Source organism: Anastrepha ludens, chromosome 2 (genome assembly GCF_028408465.1).
Source record: "Anastrepha ludens isolate Willacy chromosome 2, idAnaLude1.1, whole genome shotgun sequence".
Classification (NCBI taxonomy): domain Eukaryota; kingdom Metazoa; phylum Arthropoda; class Insecta; order Diptera; family Tephritidae; genus Anastrepha; species Anastrepha ludens.
Genome location: NC_071498.1, coordinates 54382858 through 54402561, shown reverse-complemented (window position 1 = coordinate 54402561; position 19704 = coordinate 54382858). Strand labels below are relative to the sequence as shown.

General features: G+C 36.0%; 1 protein-coding gene across 1 annotated transcript; it reads right to left on the bottom strand.

The window, feature by feature from the left end:
* Positions 1 to 217: 217 nt before the first annotated feature.
* LOC128871201 (esterase B1-like) lies at positions 218 to 9382 on the bottom strand. Its single transcript, XM_054113310.1, has 4 exons — positions 8579 to 9382; positions 7402 to 7552; positions 1164 to 1897; positions 218 to 1101 (listed from the first exon to the last, which is right to left on the bottom strand). The coding sequence occupies exons 1-4, from the start codon at positions 8933 to 8935 to the stop codon at positions 646 to 648; spliced, it is 1698 nt and encodes a 565-aa protein (XP_053969285.1). The 5' UTR covers positions 8936 to 9382; the 3' UTR covers positions 218 to 645.
* Between the last annotated feature and the right edge of the window lie 10322 nt (positions 9383 to 19704).

Here is a 19704-nt window from a genome sequence, read left to right as displayed (position 1 = left end):
ACACAAAAATAAGGATTCTCTTTAAGGGGGGCAGCTCCTTCAGACAACGAGTTTTTCAATAATTTTTTGCGAAAAACTAATTAATATTCGAGATATTGTATAAAACAATCAGATTATGTCTTTAAAAAAGATTCGTACTTTATAGTTTTATTTTCAATTTATTATTTTCTTCATTAGGAACTACGACATTGTGGAAAATTGCTAATAAATGCGAGGGTTTAATTTTTCAGAGAAAAAAAATGCAAAAATCATTGAAAAATATTTTATTAAGTTCTTAATAGAATGTTTCAAAAAATCAGCAGGGTATTCCTGCATTTATCATCATCATCAGTCAGCGCTATAAACAGGGGATGGGTTTTGGATTGCTCCATTCTTATGTTGCATGCTTATCTATCTTTTGCTACTGACCGCCAGTCTCTCTCTCCAATTGCTTGCAGATTATCTTCGTCACAGTCTAGCCATCTTTTACATTAAATTGGATCAAATATTTCTTACCATGAAAATTTGCTCAAATATTTCTTACTTTAGAAAAAACATTGCTTTGTTTTTGTTATTTTGTTTATATCTAAAAAAGTTTTTTGTTTTGCGAATTCTTCCTCATCTGTTTGTGTTTTTTTTTTTTGTGTTTTGATTGAAAATTTACCCCTAAAAAAGCCGTATGCCCGCTTCCTTATAGTACTTGTCCCAAATTGCGCAAGTAACAGCTTCTGGCCACTCTATAAAACTCAATTCATCGCTAATATTAAGACAATAGCGCGCACCTTCCGTTGCTAACGGTTCCCACACTAAAGGCTTAATTTTAACTCCATTTGGATTCGAATTAACAGCAAAACTAGTTATCCAATCCACCATGCACTCGATCATCTGGAATTCCTTTGATTCACGTTTCAATTTGAAAGAATCTGGTATGAAAAATATATATGAGAGTTCATCCACATGCGAAACACCACGAACTTCACGTCCACAATGCCTTATGCGATACAAATTGAAATCAGGCGAATCGTAATCGAAGCGATAGAAGTAGGTGGGCGCATTTGCTTGCGCGAGACGCGTTTGCAGAAAACGATGTACTGGATGATAGATGAAATCATAAGAGGAAAGCTGCAGCGGCCTTTGTTTTGTTAGTAAATAAAATATTTTCCATAATCTACACTTACACTTACACGCATGACATCGAACACTTGCTCGATATTCAACTCTTTCTCAGCCAAATGCAATCGTATAAGTTTTCTTGCCAACTGTTGTTGCGCTGACAACTCACATTTTGCTCTCACCTCATGTGACACTAAGTACTCAGGATGAACTTTTAAGGTCTCATATAGCTTTGGTTGTTTCGTGAAGTATTTGTAGTGCATTAGTGATTCAAATGAGTTACTGCCCAACACCAGCGGTAGACCATTAAACCAAGCCTCTTTATCAACGGCATACATATCAAGTGGATCCTTGGTAATTATAGCATCTGGTGTGTGTTCACTTTCGATTGTAAGCGAAAATACAAAGAAATGTCCTTGTTCCATTTCCTCTGCGGTCCAGATTTCTAGATCACAAAGCCGTTCTGGTGCGAGTGAATTCAGGTATGCCAGAATTTTGTGATTATCATCTGGCCCGTTATAGCCCAAATGTTTGGCAAAACGATACTCCAGATGGGGAACTTTACGTATATACATTTGTGTGCCCGACATAAGTATGACTTTGTGGAAGAGATTTTCACATTGAGGCAAGTGCATGAGCAAATGTGCCGCGGCGCTGCCTGAGCTGTGACCAAAAAGAGTTATATTGTTGGGATCACCGTTGAAATTGTTGCAGTTCTGCTTGATCCATTGTAGAGCCAAAAATATGTCCTTGAGTCCAGCATTGCCGGGTACTTGGAGTTCTGGTTCGGGGAAGCTCAGAAAGCCTGCAAAAAAAAAAAATAACTTGGGATCCATTGGAACAGAAAAGTAAAATAAAATCCTGAAGGTATATACAATATGATACTAGCGATGCCAATTCCGGTATGCCGGTGTTATCAGGGCTCGCAAATTGTGGGATCAATTTGCAGTATTCCCGCGATCCCGAAAAATTTTATGTATCGAAAAGGCTTTTTATGAAAAAAGAATTTGACTGTAAAATCGGTATACTGACGATACTTGTTTTTTGTTGTTTGAAAATTGAGCGAAATTGTATACATGTATGTATATTTATATGTGTTGGCATAAGACATATCGCACCCTAAATACAAAAGGGTCACAACTCAAAATTTTCCACACTCGAGCTTGACTTGTTTACAGAAAACAAACTATGTGACATATCACGCTGAAATTTGCCATGTAAGCTTATAACAGTCCTACCAAAAAACAAAAAAATTATTTTTGCCATATGACATCCGCGGACCGTTTTATTGATAGCGTCTCGTTCATATTTGAGCAGAAGGTATATTTTGAGTTGTGACCCTTTTGTATTTAGGGTGCGATATGTATATTAGACTATGAAAATTGCACCAAAGTATATGTATGTATGCATGTTTATATAAGTATATATATTAGTATACAACATATTTTATAAGGTATGTGGTAAATATTACAATACATTTTTTCCTTCATATATAATAATAAATTAATAATAAAAACATTAAAACAACAGGTATTATTAACAACTTCTTCTTCTTAATTGGCGCGATAACCGCTTACGCGATTTTGGCCGAGATTAACAAAGCGCGCCAGTCGTTTCTTTCTCGTGCTAACCGGCGCCAATTGGACACTCCAAGTGAAGCCAAGTCCCTCTCCACCTGATCTTTCCAACGCAGAAGAGGCCGCCCTCTTCCTCTGCTACCACCAGCTGGTACCGCATCGAATACTTTCAAAGCCGGAGCGTTTGTATCCATTCGGACGACATGACCCAGCCAACGAAGCCGCTGGATCTTTATTCGCTGCGCTATGTCTATGTCGTCGTAAAGCTCATACAGCTCATCGTTCCATCGTCTACGATATTCGCCGTTGCCAACGTGCAAAGGTCCAAAAATCTTACGCAGAATCTTTCTCTCGAACACTCCAAGCGTCGCTTCATCGGATGTTGTCATCGTCCAAGCTTCTGCGCCATACGTTAGGACGGGCATGATGAGAGTCTTGTAGAGTGTTAGTTTTGTTCGACGAGAGAGGACTTTACTGCTCAATTGCCTACTTAGTCCAAAGTAGCACTTGTTGGCAAGAGAGATTCTACGTTGGATTTCAAGGCTGACATTGTTATCGGTGTTAATGCTGGTTCCTAAATACACGAAGTCTTTTACAACCTCAAAATTATAACTGTCAACAGTGACGTGGGTGCCGATACGCGAGTGCGCCGACTGTTTGTTTGAAGACAGGAGGTACTTCGTTTTGTCCTCGTTCACCACCAAACCCATTCGCTTTGCCTCTTTATCCAGTTTGGAGAAGGCAGAGCCCACAGCGCGGTTGTTAAGACCGATGATGTCAATATCATCGGCATAAACCAATAATTGTACACTCTTATAAAAAATTGTGCCTGAGCGATTAAGTTCTGCGGCTCGTACGATGCTCTCCAACATCAGGTTAAAGAAGTCACACGACAGCGAGTCACCCTGTCTGAAACCTCGTTTGGTATCAAACGGCTCGGAGAGGTCCTTCCCAATTCTGACGGCGCTGCTGGTGTTGAGCAACGTCATCTTACATAGCCGTATTAGTTTTGCGGGGATACCAAATTCAGACATCGCGGCATACAGGTAACTCCTTTCCGTACTGTCGAATGCAGCTTTGAAGTCGACGAAAAGATGGTGTGTGTCGATTCTCCTTTCATGGGTCTTTTCCAAGATTTGGCGTATTGTGAATATTTGGTCTATGGTAGACTTTCCAGGTCTGAAGCCACACTGATAAGGTCCAATCAGTTGGTTGACGGTGGGCTTCAGCCTTTCACACATTACGCTCGCTATAACCTTATTTGCGATATTTAGAAAACTAATCCCGCGGTAATTAGCACAAATTGCAGGATCGCCCTTCTTATGGATTGGGCAGAGCACACTTAAATTCCAATCGGCAGGCATGCTTTCATCCGACCATATTTTGCATAGGAGCTGATGCATGCACCTTACCAGCTCCTCGCCGCCATGTTTGAATAGCTCAGCCGGCAGTCCGTCGGCGCCCGCGGCTTTGTTGTTCTTTAGCCGCGTTATCGCTATTCTCACCTCGTCATGGTAGGGTAACGGAACGACAATTCCGTCGTCAACGATTGGGGTATCGGGATCTTCACATTCTCTATGACATGCGCAGCTGTCACCGTTTAACAGGTTCGAGAAGTGTTCCCTCCATAATTTAAGATTGCTCTGTACGTCAGTCACCAGATCACCGCCTTTGTTCTTACAGGACAACGCCCCGGTCTTAAAACCTTCTACGATCAATCTTTTGCGCACTGTCTTCGAAGATCGCATTATTAGCCGCAATTCTGATATCGTTTGGCCGCCTCGGAGCTGCGATTTGACGCCGTTGGATTATTATCTTTGGGGTGCCGTCAAAAACCAGTGTTATGCCAAGAAACCAGCAACAATTGATGCACTGAAGACCAACATACGCGATGTCATAGCTGAAATACAGCCGCATACAATCGTAAATGTGTTGAAAAATTGGACCGATCGTATGGGATGGTGCATGGCTAGCCGAGGTAGCCGCATGAATGAAGTTGTGTTCCATCATTAACCGGAAGGATTGTACTTCAAAATAAAAAAAACAGTTTGGAAAAATATTGAGTAGTTTCTATTTTATAGCATTTTTAATTCCGTAAAGTTATATGTCGAGCCCTTTATATACAAATAACCCATTATATAAATATTATTGTTATATTTATTTGTACATAATTACATATTTTATACACACATAACAACAATAATATATAAATATATATATATAAACACATCATTGTTATGTATATAAACATAATAACGCACACAAACCAACATTAATAGAACACAGCACAACATAACATAACATAACATAACATAACATAACATAACACAACATAACATAACATAACATAACATAACATAACATAACATAACATAACATAACATAACATAACATAACATAACATAACATAACATAACATAACATAACATAACATAACATAACATAACATAACATAACATAACATAACATAACATAACATAACATAACATAACATAACATAACATAACATAACATAACATAACATAACATAACATAACATAACATAACATAACATAACATAACATAACATAACATAACATAACATAACATAACATAACATAACATAACATAACATAACATAACATAACATAACATGACTACATCGAATTATAAGACGTTATCACGTCTAAAATCTTCTTTTTTGTTCACTTATAAGTACAACTCCGTGTAAATTATTTGAATGGACAACTCGTCCCCTTAGTATAACAATAGTCTATGTGCTCATAGGCTATTATTTTTTTATTGAATTTTTGGTTTCTCCATCGTCGATTTTATATGTGGTCAAAATTTTTTCAAATTCTAGTTCCACAAAGTGGGTCAAAACATCAGTCAAAAAATAATAAATATTTACAGACACAACGAGATTTGAGTGAGAGCTACTTTCGACAAAAAGTTTGAAATTCATTTTCTCAAAACATCAAAAAATTTATAGGGTATTTTAATACTAAGGGGACGAACTGTATCATTAACATTCGGCAAACATACTGGGATGTGATTCACTCCACAAAATGTTTGATGGGTTGTGGCTTGTTTTTTTCTAGCATCTGGAAATATACCGTTAGCTGTATTTTAACAACGCCGATTTGACTTTTCGAGTTTATGCAGTAAGTCCTCATTAGTTGGTGCGCACCGAATTAATGCATATCTAAAACAGTGATTGGGTGAAATTTGTGGTTTGCGTATTTTTTTTTTGCATATACAGTCAACGCCAAAAAAAGTGTACCCCATATATTGGCAAGTCTAGCAATCCATCATTGTCCTCAAAATCATTTATTTCAGCATCCAAATCAGATAAAATACTTTCCACCCGCTTTCTTTTAGAGGCCGACTTCTAGATCACATTGTCATAATTACTCGAAAGGAAAATCACTCCTTATAGAAATGGAATTGAAAAGCATAAAAATTCACATTTTACAAAACTAAGCTGTCAGGGTCAAAGGAAAGTGTATACCAGATATTGATAAGTTTTTACTATTTGTTTATTTATTTTTTCATTTTAATTAATTTTATACAAAAATATAGTTCAAACTAATGTGTAAACACCTTTGTCTTTGTTTGTGGAAAAATCTATAATACGGAGAGCAAAAGTTTGGCATACCTTTTTTAGTATTTATAGTCAGAGAAAAAATTTGATATGTATACCAATGGATAGCATATGTGGAGACAGTGTGCACAATGTATTAAAATACATAGATACTCAAGTGAATAGGTGCAGGTAAAATTAATCAGACTATTTTACCTGCATTATAATGTATCATGTTATAATATGTATCATGATATTATATATATGTCATGATATAAAAGTTGATGAAACAACTGGAAACTTATATCATATATTGTAAATCAATACTATTGTATTATAAATTTGATTCAGGAATTACGATGTTCATGGATTAATTGATGATTGTTTTTTATTATGGTTTTTCAAAAAAAATAAATTTTTGTTTCCGTAATACATGAAGTTAAATGTTTCCAGTTCATGAATAAAAAAATTATGATATTTGAAATACACAAATATAAGATCGCTTAATACAGGTAAAATAGGATATTTTTCACATTTAATTTTACTACATCTATTCACATATATGGTATCAGGTAAAAAGTTTCAACATAAGCTATCCATTTATATATGTTTCAACTTTTTTCTATGATTATAAATACTAAGAAAAGGTATGACAAACTTTTGCTCTCCGTATTTATTATATATAACGTCGAATAACGTCGAATAACGTCGAAATTTCGACATATGGGCGATCCTAGTATTTATAAATTAGGGTTAAACTTACTCCAGTGAGTCGTTCATGTAAAAAAAACAGGTGTCTACCAAAGGTTAATATTAACAAACAAATCACCGCATCCAAGCGAACTCTAGCTACCTATTTACGTCAACGACCAGTTAATGGATATGACAAAGCAAACAAACCTTGATTATGATTTTAGTGGATCATTACTAGAGATCGGATTTTTATGCAAATTGAATATGCAAAATATATGCAAAAGAGGTGCAAATATGCAAAAACATGCTAAAATATGTAAATTAGGATCCTATTAATTCAATTTTTATCATGTGATGTTAAACAAAAATATGCACTTGCATAAGAATCCGATGCCTAATCATTACCTTCATATTAATCTCGAAATATTTTGTCAACTCCCAATTGTTTACTTTATATACATTATCCCTCTTACTCACCTAAAGCACCCAAGCGAAATCCAATGGTTATGAGCAGTACGTCTTTCATCATAATATAATCCGGGCCCCAGGCAGTGCGTGAAGCATGACCAGTTGTAAATCGGCCGCCAATCAAGTAAACTATGACTGGCAGTGGTCTGTCAGAATGCAGCTGTTTTGTGAAGTGAAATAATAGCTTATTGAACCGTAACTTAATTTTTCTTATTTGTTTATTATAAAGGGTGGTTAAATTTCAAGGGGCGATGTTGAATGTGAAACACACCTAAACGTCAAGTTTTTTTCTGCATTTCATTTGACATTTTTCAATTTCATACTAACTGAATTTGAATCATGGAAAGATACACAATCGAGCAACGCGTTAAAGTTATTCAGGCTTATTATGAAAACGGGCGTTCAAATCAAAATGTATATCGCGCACTTCATCTTCAGTGATGAGGCACATTTTCACCTCATTGGATTCGTCAATAAGCAGAATTGCCGCATTTGGGCGAATGATAATCCAAGTGTGATTGGCGAAAAACCAATGCATCCACAAAAGAGTGACTGTTTGGTGCGGTTTATGGGCCGGCGGCATCACTGGGCCGTATTTTTTCCAAAATGAGGCCGGTCAGGCAGTTACTGTGAATAGTGTTCACTATCGTGAGATGATAACGAACTTTTTATGCGCCGAATTGGAAGATATGGATGTGGGCGATATGTGGTTTCAACAAAACGGTGCCACTTGTCACACAGCTAACGAAACTATGGCTCTTTTGAGCGAAAAATTTGATGGCCGAATAATCTCACGTCGCGGCGATGTCAATTGGCCGCCAAGATCAAGTGATTTGACACCGTTGGACTTCTTTCGTTGAGGTTATTTGAAAGAAAAGGTGTACGTCGATAAGCCAGCAACAATTCAAGAGCTAAAAGATAGGATAATTCGGCACATGAACGGCATAGAACCTCAATTATGTCTCAGCGTCATCGAAAATTTGGATCATCGGATGGAGGTGTGCCACTGAGGCCGCGGCGCCCATTTGGCCAATATTTTATTCCGTACGTAATTGAGCTATACCAATATTATCATAGTAAAGAGAAATGACAATAATTTCCTAAAAAAATTTTATGTTCAAAATCAACACCGGCTCTTGAGACTTAACCACCCTTTATAAATGTTACTGCTAGCTACAAAACTTACTCGCTTCGCGTAGACATTCAAATACAAGCAATCTTCAGATCCCTCAGCTACACCTGTATAACGATTACATTGCATACATTTAGGTGGGCACTTGGTGCAATCGCGTACACCCAGCCAAGGCTCTGCTGGCTGAGGTGATTTAAAGCGCAAGTCTCCGAGTGGTGGCCTAGCGTATGGTATGCCATCAAAACTATAGTAAATATCACCATAGACGCCTTGGCGCATTTGACCTCTCACCTTGCCATGTGTGGTCGACACTGTTGGTGGGTTAACACCGTTTATAATACTAAAGAGGGAGAGAATTGAGAGAGAAATTGAAAATGCACACAAATTACCACCTTTTGATTTATGCTGCATAGTAGTGCAATAAAGTTTGTTACTAATTTAAAGCACTCACTTTGAATCCATAATTTTTTTAACTGCTCGTTTCTGGCAAAAAATTCATACTGAACGTGCAGCTGTACCTATTTTTTTTTTATTTGTAATGTTGCTTTCCATTTGTATTGCTTATCTTTTTCATACGCAAATCTACACACGCACATACTAGATATATATTAGGATGCCCCAAAAAAGTAGGTTTTTTCTTGATGCTGCTCCCTAAAATTTTTTCTATGGCCAAAGAAATGAATCGCCCATTTTTTAATTTTAATATTGACCTGGGCCGCCAGCAAATTGAAAATTACCACTGAATTTGCATAGTACCATAGAAAAAAGGCTCTTTTCCTTAAATTCGGTATAAAATGTTTACATGTTGATATTATTTAAGCTCCCCTTTTAATTTAAAACCCGCAAATGTTCAAAAAATGCTACGGAAACTAGAAAAAATATACTTATATTTTATTTATTTATTTATATTTATTTTCAAGTGATTTTCAATTTTAATTTAAATTTTTCTAATTTTTAACAAAGTCACTATACAAAATAATTAAAATTAAAAGCGGATCTTAAATAACATCGACATTTCGTGTAAAATTTATGGAAAATTGTTTTTTTTCTCTATGCAAATCCAATGGTAATTTCCAAATTGCTGGCGGTGCGCATTAAATCTGAAGAATAACAAGTATTTAGCTGACTAATTTTTTTGGCCATAGAATAAAAAATTTATTTTTGTGGGCTATCCTAATATGTGTAGATATGTTTCATTTGTTGTGTGCGTTTTTATTTTTGAAAAAAAATCTTAAAATTGTTTACGAAATTATTAAAGTATTTGTGATGTGTGGTAGATATAATGAAAAAGCAATCTAATTTTTTTTACTTCACAAAAGTTAATTGCATCAGATTCAGGTATTGTAAACGGTTGGAAGAAACCCACATACATCTGCGTTCACAATAATAGCAGTGCGACATGTTGCAAAGTTTTGACAATTTATTTATTTCTTATTTAATTTTTTTCTATTTGTATAAAATTATAGTTTATAGTACAATAAAAAACATAGCTTAAAGTTTGAATCTTTGCACAAAATTAGAAAAATTTATAAAAAAATGTCATCAAAACTTCAAATTTTTCAAACAAAATTTCGAAGTTTATTAGTTTTATAGTGCATTTAACTGTAGTAGAAAAAAAATGCAAGTTTAGGTTAGGTTAGTCAGGATGCTTGTTTAACACAAAACACTCGGTGGCCCTAAGGCACATTGTGGTACCTGAAATGCAAGCTTGAAATAGCTGAAAAATCGCGTTGTTTTTTGATATTTTTATTTTTGTTTGCGGTTTGTACATTTTCTCCATATTTAAGAAATTTCAAGCATTCGTGGGATGGAAGAGAATGCATAACAGCGTCAGAAAAAAAGTGCGTGTTGTGCAGTGTAGTACACATAACGGAAGTAAAGCTTTCAAGGCAGACAAAGAAAGAGGGAGAGACCCGAGAAAGAATGAGAGAGATAGAGAAAAAGAAAGAATACCTATATATCTCAATAAATTCACAAATTTGCAGAGAATACAAATAGACAAAATTTACAAAAAGCGGAGAAGGGACGCCGAAATGGATAGCACTTTATAATACGCACAAGCACTAGCCAGGAAACGGAAATAAGCGCTAAAAAGTAGGCTCCAAAAAAACGCCAAAAAAATTGGGACCATAAAACGCCCCAAACAGTAGGCTCCAAAGAAATATAACGCCAAAAAGTAGGTACCAAAAATATATTTCCTACAAGTTTGCACCAACAAACAAGCGTAAGTATCTAAGATATATATAAGGTATAGCACTCTCTCTCCTTTTCCTCTACGTTATATCTTTTATCTCTCTCGCGGAACGAAAATGCCCAAAACGTTGCATGGCCTTGAAATTTTACTCTCCATTCTCGCTCGTCCATCGATGCCTAAGAAGTTTCACTTCAAAAATAATAATAATAACGGAAATCAATCCGGCTCTCGAACCACTTAAAGTGACACAACCTTGTTCTGCTTTAACCCAGCCTTATCCTATTTCGGGTCGGCTCTCCTTGTGCGAAATCTCCAGGTCGCGCGATCCTAAGTCCTCTCTTCGCTGACGTTTCTTCATTGCATCTCGTTTTCAATGGTATTTTTCCAGGTTTTGGGCCCAATTTTTGCTACCTCCATCTGCAACACTTGCCTCACTGCGTGATTCGCTGAGAAATCTTTAAGTTGCTATCTGAGCAGTATTCACTCTTTTTGGCACCTAAAGGAAGGAAATTTGATGTCACGCAATGGAGCAGTCCAGAATGCATTCAGGAAGGTTTGACGGATATTTTCTTTACCGATGGGTCCAAGAATGAAATAGGGTCTGGAGTCGGATGGTACTTAAACGATGGTAATAAGTATCGCTATGCTGGGGGAAATGACAATAACGAAGTGATAATCGCGAGGAGGTGGAGCGGGAAACTGATTGAAGTTTTCAGTGACAGTTAGGCTGGACTGAAGGCCCTGGAGAACGCGAAGCACACCTCAAAGATTGTTCAAGAATGTAAGAAGAAGCTTAATTCTGTCACAAGACAACATGTTTGTACTTATATGGATTCCAGGACACTCCGGTGTTCAAGGAAAAGAAATTGCCGATGCATTGGCCAACCGTGGATCAGCGGTTCCCCCACAAGGGCCAGAACCAATAATCGGAATCAGTTCCGCAGGAATCATGAATTGGATCAACGATTATGTAGGCAATCAACATAAAGAGCGATGGTTCGGTCTAAATGCTGGAGAACTGCAAAGTGTTTTGTGACAAATTCGTACAGGAAACTGTCAAACTTTCTACTAGAACTTGGAAGGAAAGAGGTTCGGTTGATGGCCGGTATTATTACAGGACACAGCCCGTGGCGCCAGCATATGGCCACTCTCTCTTTCTCTGATACTTTTCTCCTTTCCTCCTTGACTCTTTGCAGAGCTCTAAATACAATGGGCTCTTTAACGTGAGTGTTTTAGGAGCCACCAAATCTCTTGGTGTTTCTTGGCTCGACCTATTCAAATTTCATTTCGATACTCTGGTCGTCTCATTGCATGACCGTACCAGCGTACGCGGTTTTACTAGATCAACTTTATTGCGGCAGTGTAACGCCGCTGGCCCACCTCAGCAATTGCATTTCTGCCGCGTGCAGTTTCAGGTCTAGTTTACATGGTACAGCCTCGCATTCGGATGCATATGCCATTGCCGGCCTGATCATGCTTTTGCAGATTTTTCCTATACATTTTTGTGGAATTTTCTTGTCGCACACTACACAGGAGGCAGCTCTCCAGCTTTGCCATACACATTGAATTCAGCGAGCAATTTCTCGTTCGAAGCTGCCATCTTTGCTGCGCCTGCGAGCTCAGGTACCTACTTAAAGCTATCAACTATTTTGAGGGAGCATTGTTTATCGTGAGAGCTGGACTCTCACAACTCGCTGTGGCAACTTAAAGGGGCACAATTATTATTCCAAAATTGAATGGGGTACAAAAGTGCATACCAGGAGTTTTTCTAAAAATTCCGATTAAAAAGTTGGTGATTTTGTTGAGTTCTTCTAAATTTTGTACAAAGTATGAAACTTGGAATTAATAGCTTTTCTTATAGTATACACTATATTTTTATTAAACATTTTTTTTAAATTAAAAAAAATTGTCGAAACTTTCTCTTGTGCTATTATTGTGAACACAGATGTGCATTTTGCCCCCGCAGATTGCGCCCAAAATTCAAATGCAAACAGCACAAAGATAAAAAGTAAAAAAATGTAAAAACTTTCGCAACAGAAATCTTATTACAGCAGACAATATTTTGAAACATCAATACATAGAAGGCAGATTAAATAAGAAAGATAAATAGCGCTTGCTGTTCTTACAATTGAAATAAATCTTTTGTCTTAAGGGGACAGATACCTGTAAACGGCCATATTTTCCTTGATTTTCATTAAAATAATTTGAAATGGAGAAGTCAATATATTTTTAAAAAATTGGCATACAGTTTATTTATACATTAAAATAATATTTTTTTTTATTAAGTCATTTAAAATCATTTTTTATTTAAATCATTTAAAATGGCGGATGTACACTCAATTCTTCGAGGAAGGTCGCAGCAGTGATTCTCATTCGGCGGTCATTGTAGCATTGGCGTCAGTGACCTGAATACAAAAAACAAATCTCTATATGAATTAAAAAAAATGGAAAAAAACCCGGAATAAAATGTTACAAAAAAAAAAAAAAAATTAATTGTGGGGCGAATTTTCCTACTATTCTTGCTTCGAAAAAATTATTTTTTCAACATTTTTTTGAAAACTTGGTAATAGAAGGTAATATCATAAAAACGAGGTGGGAAAAATTTCAGGGAGATCGGTTAACAACTTTTCGACTTATCGTGTACGCCAATTCGAAAAATATACAATAGTTTTGAGAAAAAACGCGTCTAAAGTTTGAATACATGAAAATTCAACCTCTCCCAGCGCTCGAACACAAAGAATAGAGTCGCCACCATTGACGATCTATAATATAAGAAATACTTAAATTTACGTTCTAAAATTTTTTTGACATATGTATTCTTAAAGGATTATATTAACATTTTAAGAAAAAAATATTTTTTTTCGAAATTTTACAGGTATCTGTCACTCTGTTAGTGAAGAGTCTGAAGTCTTCAAGGAATTTAAAAAATTTCCTATCAAACCTTCACGTGACACAAATCAAGATTTCAGCAAATGAGGGTCAGAACAGGTACCCAACAATAATGCCCCTAATATGGTTCTAATACCCTAAAAATGGAGCTATTAAGACACAACTCTCATATTTCACATCTAATAACTCAAACCACTTAACAAAAAACTTATACCACCACTTAAAAGTTCAGTATCATTTCCTACAATTAATTTTCGGCAATTGTAGCTAAACTAGTTTACAGCTAAAAAAAACCTGAATAACTAATTTCTAGGTTAAGTTAGGTTAGCCTGGTTAGCAACAAGCCACGCATAGATCTTTTGGTTTCTAGCGATAACAGATGGAGACCGACCTCTATGAATACCGAAAGTAGACATCATGTAGGATGTCAGCGCTATTGGCAAATCTAAGCAGCGCTTAGATCCGCTTTTGAGACGTCCTTCAGACCCTCAAACAATGGGGCTCCCAGGCATTCTAAATGCGTAATTCCTGCGTAAAAATTTTTCAAAGTCATTTTCTTACACACTTCGTACAATATTTGTTGAAAATTTTTAATGCTATTGAAAAATGAGGTATGAAGGAATATAAAAAAATTAATTGCCTTTCGTTTCATTTACCGTCACAAGCATGGCCCTGGTTTGGAATCTTCCGGTGAGTACAAGTCCCGGCCGGCCAAAATACACCTGGAAGAGATCCATACTGCATGGTTTATCTTCTGTAAACGCAAGGTGGGACAATGTTAAGGCGATGGTATCTAACCGCTCACGTTGGAGGAGTCGTGTTGAGGCTCTATGCTTCACAAAGGAGTAATTTTAAATTAAAATTAAAATTTTTATTTCCTGCCGATTAAATTAAAATTAAAAACTACAATTTTTTTCATAACTTTTTTTGATCGGTTCACGGATTCTCCAGGTATTCGACATTTTTCTGATACTCCATTTTTTTTAAAACAAAACCATTATTTGAAGAAAAATCCGAAACTGCATGAAGAAAAAGAAAATTTTGTGGATTTTCGGACCCAGCGACCTATTTTGCATGTGATTTGGATGCTTAGGTTCTTGGGCAAAATATTACTAAGTATTTGTAAACCTGTTTATATATTATAGGTAGACAGGTAGGTTGTATGGCAAGAGGACCACCGCTTTGGTATCATAATGTTAACCACTACCTCTGATAAATTTCACAACTTAAAGGAAGAATTCGGCCGCCGTAGCCGAAGGGGGGAGAGAACGTAGGTTAGAATCTCTGTGAAACACTAAATTAAGAAAAACATTTTTCTAACAGGGGTCGCCCCTCGGCAGGTAATGACAAACCTCCGAGTTTATTTCTGCCATGAAAAAGCTCCTCATAAAAATATTTGCCGTTCGGAGTCGGCTTGAAACTGTAGGTCCCTCCATTTGTGGAACAACATCAAGACGCATACCACAAATAGGAGGAGTGTTGATGTAGTGGTGGACAGAAAAGAGATCTTGAGGCTGAAGTATTGCCTCAGGCTATCCCCGAAAGGCACTTAAAGGAACTGCAAGCGCCTAACCGCCACACCGTGTTCAACAGTCTCTTTCTCAGCCGGCTCCCCACATCTTCTGTAATGACAGTTGTATAAAAATCCAAGCCTCTTCGCATTAGTTTCGAGATCACCCAGTGACCGGTGATCACCGCTATGGGTTTGGAAATTGAATGGCGGGGGATCCCTAGCACTTTAAGCGTCCTTTAAATATTATAATATAAGTTTAAAATTTTTTTGGCTAGTATTTAAATACATCGTATGTACAGTTAGTAACATAAATAAGAATACAGGAGCCTGATTTATGGAACTGTTTGACGCTAACGCTTTCCCTAATATGTTATCAAAATATTTTACACATGGTAATTGTGCACTAGGATAAGCTTTCATATGCACCTCAATTTAGCTGTAAATTTTAGGTACCGTTATCCACGCTTTGTTTTATCTTTGATGCCAGCGAAATTTATGTCACAAAAGTTAGTATACAGCAAACGATTGTTCAGTTAGCATAACATTTATTTTTACGCATTGATTAAAAAAGTTAAAACTCTTAAAAGGAAATAAATAAAGTGAGTATAAAAATTTAGGGAAGTACGTTTTGTTGTAATTTTTGAGACATTTTTAGTAATGGAACCAAGAGGAAAAGAGCTTTCTAATGATTTAAAAAAACTGGTTATAAAATATCATAAGGGACATAAATCATTGCGAAAAAATGGACGTTTGATAGATAGGAGTTTTGCTATAGCTCAAAATATTGTGATAAATATAAAAGTGCGGGAAGCACTACTAATAAAGAGCGTTGTGGGCGTCTGCTGCTCTTAAGCCCCAGAGAAAAAAGCTTAGTCGTACGGAAAATCAGGACAAACCCCAAAATAAGTGCCACCAAGTTGAAATCTGAAGTTGAAAATGAGACTGGAAAACTATTTAGCACCCAAACTATTCGCCGGGTTTTTCATAGTGCCAGTTATCATGGGCGCAATGTTAGGAAAAAGTCCTTCGTGAGTAGTGTCAATCGGAGTAAACGGATTTCATTCGCAAAAGATCATGGAAAATATGAATGAGAGAATGTAAATTGGAACCAAGTCATATTTTCTGATGAGTGTAAGTTCAGTATCTGTGGATCTGATGGCCGTGAAAAAGTTTGGAGAAAAGTTAACGCGGAATTGGATCCAAACAATATGACCGGCACTGTGAAGCATGTAGGGGGCTCTGTGATGGTTTGCGGATGTATGGCTGCGAACGGAGTTGGAAACTTGGTATTTGTCGAAAATATTAAGGACCGATATGGTTTAAATATTTTTAAAAATAATTTGAAAGAAAGTGCTTCGAAATTAGGTCTTGGAAGAACGTTTATCTTTCAGCAGGATAATGACCCCGAGCACACATCCAACATTGTACGAGAGTGGCTGTTATACAATGTGCGAAAACAGCTGACAACACCGCCACAGTCCCCGGATACCAACCCAATCGAACATTTATGGGAACACTTAAAGCGGCAATTACGTAAACATCCGATTAGAAATAATGAACAGCTGAAAAACGTCCTTCAAGAGGAATGGAATAAAATACCACCAGCTGTAACTGAAAGCTTGGTGAAATCAATGCCATCACGACTAAAGCGATTGTAAAGTCTAATGGTTATCCTAGCAAATTCCAGGATTTTATTCTAATTATGTTTTTGATTTCACAAATTAATAATATGATGAACTGTATACTTACTTTTGAGACATGAATTTTTATAAAGTTTAATATAAAAAGCTATAATTTTGTTCCTTTTTAAAATTTTGTCATTATTTGGATTAAATATGATTTTTGTATTTCGTTAATGTAAATAAAACACACTTTTGCTATAACTTAGGTTGTTTTAAGGAATCGATTGGGGGGAAATTGAAAACGTGTCCGGTGTATACTTACTTCTGTTACTAACTGTATGTCTATGCTGGCCAAAATGACCGCTTCTGTGTGAGTTAATTAATGGGTTAAAAAATGTGGACCCTTTCGCGCGAAATTCTTCAAATATTTCAAATCTCTTCGATATTACTTCGTATTTCAAAGTTTGATATACTTTTTTTTCGAAGCTACTGTATAGAATAAACATAACTTATGGCTCTAGAGAAAAAAAGAAAACTCTCAGCGCAATACAAATTTACATGCAAACATACATATGTATACGAAAAAAAAAATGTTTACCTTATTATTATTTGAGTCAAAGTTGCACTCACTTAGCTTGCCAGCTGGGCTCTCACATAGCATATTTTTAGGCCTTAGGGGCATTCATTTAAAACTTTTGACACTATGGACACTTATTTTGGAAGTTCACTTTGTCTTTCGTCACATTTTTTTTTGCTAAGGTTTAATTTTATATAATTGGCGCGTACACCCTTTTTGCGTGGGGGGCATGTCGACTGATAACTGGCGATGAAAGATGGATTGTTTACAACAATATCAAGCGGAAAAGATCGTGGCGCAGGCCAAGTGAACCAACTCAAACAACATCAAAAGCTGGTATTCATCAAAAGAAGGTTTTGTGATCATTTTGGTGGTATTACAAAGGAATTGTCTACTTTGAACTCTTACCACACAAGTGAATGTTCAATTTTGATGTCTACATTGAACAACTAACGAAATTAAAGAATGCAGTTGAAGAAAAGCGGCCAGAATTGACAAATCGAAAAAGTATTGTATTCCATTATGACAATGCAAGGACACACACATCTTTGGGCACTCGGTAAAATGTATTGGAGCTTGGTTGGGATGTTTTGCCACATCCGCCATATAGTCCTGACCTTGCACCATCTGATTACTTTTCGTTTCGATCTTTACAAAACTCCTTGAATGGTAAACATTTCAATAATAATGATGATGTCAAATCGTACCTGATTCAGTTTTTTGCTGCTTTATGACTTTGGGATTATGATGCTGCCTGAAAGATGGGAAAAGGTCATTGATCAAAATGAAATATTATCAAGATATCTCACAAATACAGCATCTATTGTTGTTCCATATTTGGTAGTAGATTCCCTTGGATTGTTGTTGATTTGCAATTGAAATTCTTTTTGAAGTGTGCTTTGAGTGCTGAAATTTTTTGAATTTTCAAGTGGCGCAAAATTAATCACCCAGTTTTGTATGTGAAAATTATTAAATAAAAAAAAAAAAAATTATATAAAAAAAAATTACTTTGAATGATGAAATTTTTTCAATTTTCAGGTGGCGCAAAATTAATCATCCAGTTTTGTATTTGAAAATTATTAGATAAAATTAAAAAAAAAAAAATTAAATTAAAAAAATGACTTTGAGTGATGAAATTTTTTGACGTTTCCGGTGGCGCAAAATTAATTATCCATTTTTGTATTTAAAACTTATTAAATAAAATTAAAAAATATTAAATAAAAAAATAATTTTGAGTGATGGAATTTTTGAATTTTCAGGTGGTGCCAAATTAATCATCCAGATTTGTATTTGAAAATTATTAAATAAAATTAATAAAATAATAAGTAAAGAAATTATATTGAGTGATGACTTTTGACCTTTACGCCCGCCATCGCTTGTCTGTTTTTATACAGTAGCTCTACACTTCACAAATTTCAATTATGATTGACATACTGCACCATTTGTAAAAAATATAAGTAATCCGATAGCATGATTAATTTTGTGTCACTTTGTATGATAATCAAAATGTGTCTTTAAAATATGCCTTCCTCCATAGGCTTAAACTTTTTATTCAATTTCAACTTTTGCTCATTACGAGCTGGCATATCTCGAATTTGCTATTAACCCTCCGATGTTCATATGGGTCTGGTCAGACCCATTCGATCTTTAAGTGTATGTAGATCTTTTATTTTTAATATCTGAGGCTTCTTAGTCCATTACTTCCTAAAATGTAGTGTGCTAAACACAATGAAGTAGCAAAATTAAGATTTTTGCTATATTTGTTGTAAAAATAATAATTTTAAACTAATTTCGTTAATTAAGCTCACATGGGTCTGTGCAGATCCAAATAAGCTTCTCATGTAAATTGGTTAACCGTTAGGTGTAAACAACTAAACTGTTAGCGGAGGCAGCGGCAGAGATAATTTTTTAGTTGAACACGTGTTTTTTAATTAGTGGGAAGTATTTTTTTAAATAAAATAGAACAAGTAAATATGGATGAAGTTGATGTGATGACCCGTTTGCTTCGTAAGCTAAGTGCAGCAAATGTGAGTCCGGAAGAACGTCAGCGACTTCAGGCACAAATTGAAGAAATTATGGGACAGGAGCCCGATCCATTTGAAACAAGTGGCGACGTAGAAGATGATGAATATTTTCCAGATGAAGATGACTTCGGTGACGCATCAGATATAGAACAGGAAATCGAGTTAGAGGCTGTTCTGGAAGAAAACTATGATGATATTGAGGATTTGTATAGAGAAGCTATTGCCCTTCAGGCTTCAACCACAATGGAATCATGCAGCACATCTATTACCCAGGGCCTTATATACAGGTCGAAAGATGGTGAGATGTGGAATTCAAATCCTCCACCACCTGGAAGGCCTCGTTGTCACAATGTTACAACTT

What these genes read in the sequence shown, in the direction of transcription:
- LOC128871201 (XM_054113310.1), bottom strand. Translation starts at nt 8,935, where the DNA reads ATGCAGCATAAATCAAAAGGTGGTAATTTGTGTGCATTTTCAATTTCT. An exon ending in ATTTCGCTTGGGTGCTTTAG is followed by an intron (nt 1,898 to 7,401) that starts GTGAGTAAGAGG and finishes TTTTTTTTGCAG; the next exon opens with GCTTTCTGAGCTTCCCCGAA. An exon ending in AAGTGTTCGATGTCATGCGT is followed by an intron (nt 1,102 to 1,163) that starts GTAAGTGTAAGT and finishes AGGCCGCTGCAG; the next exon opens with CTTTCCTCTTATGATTTCAT.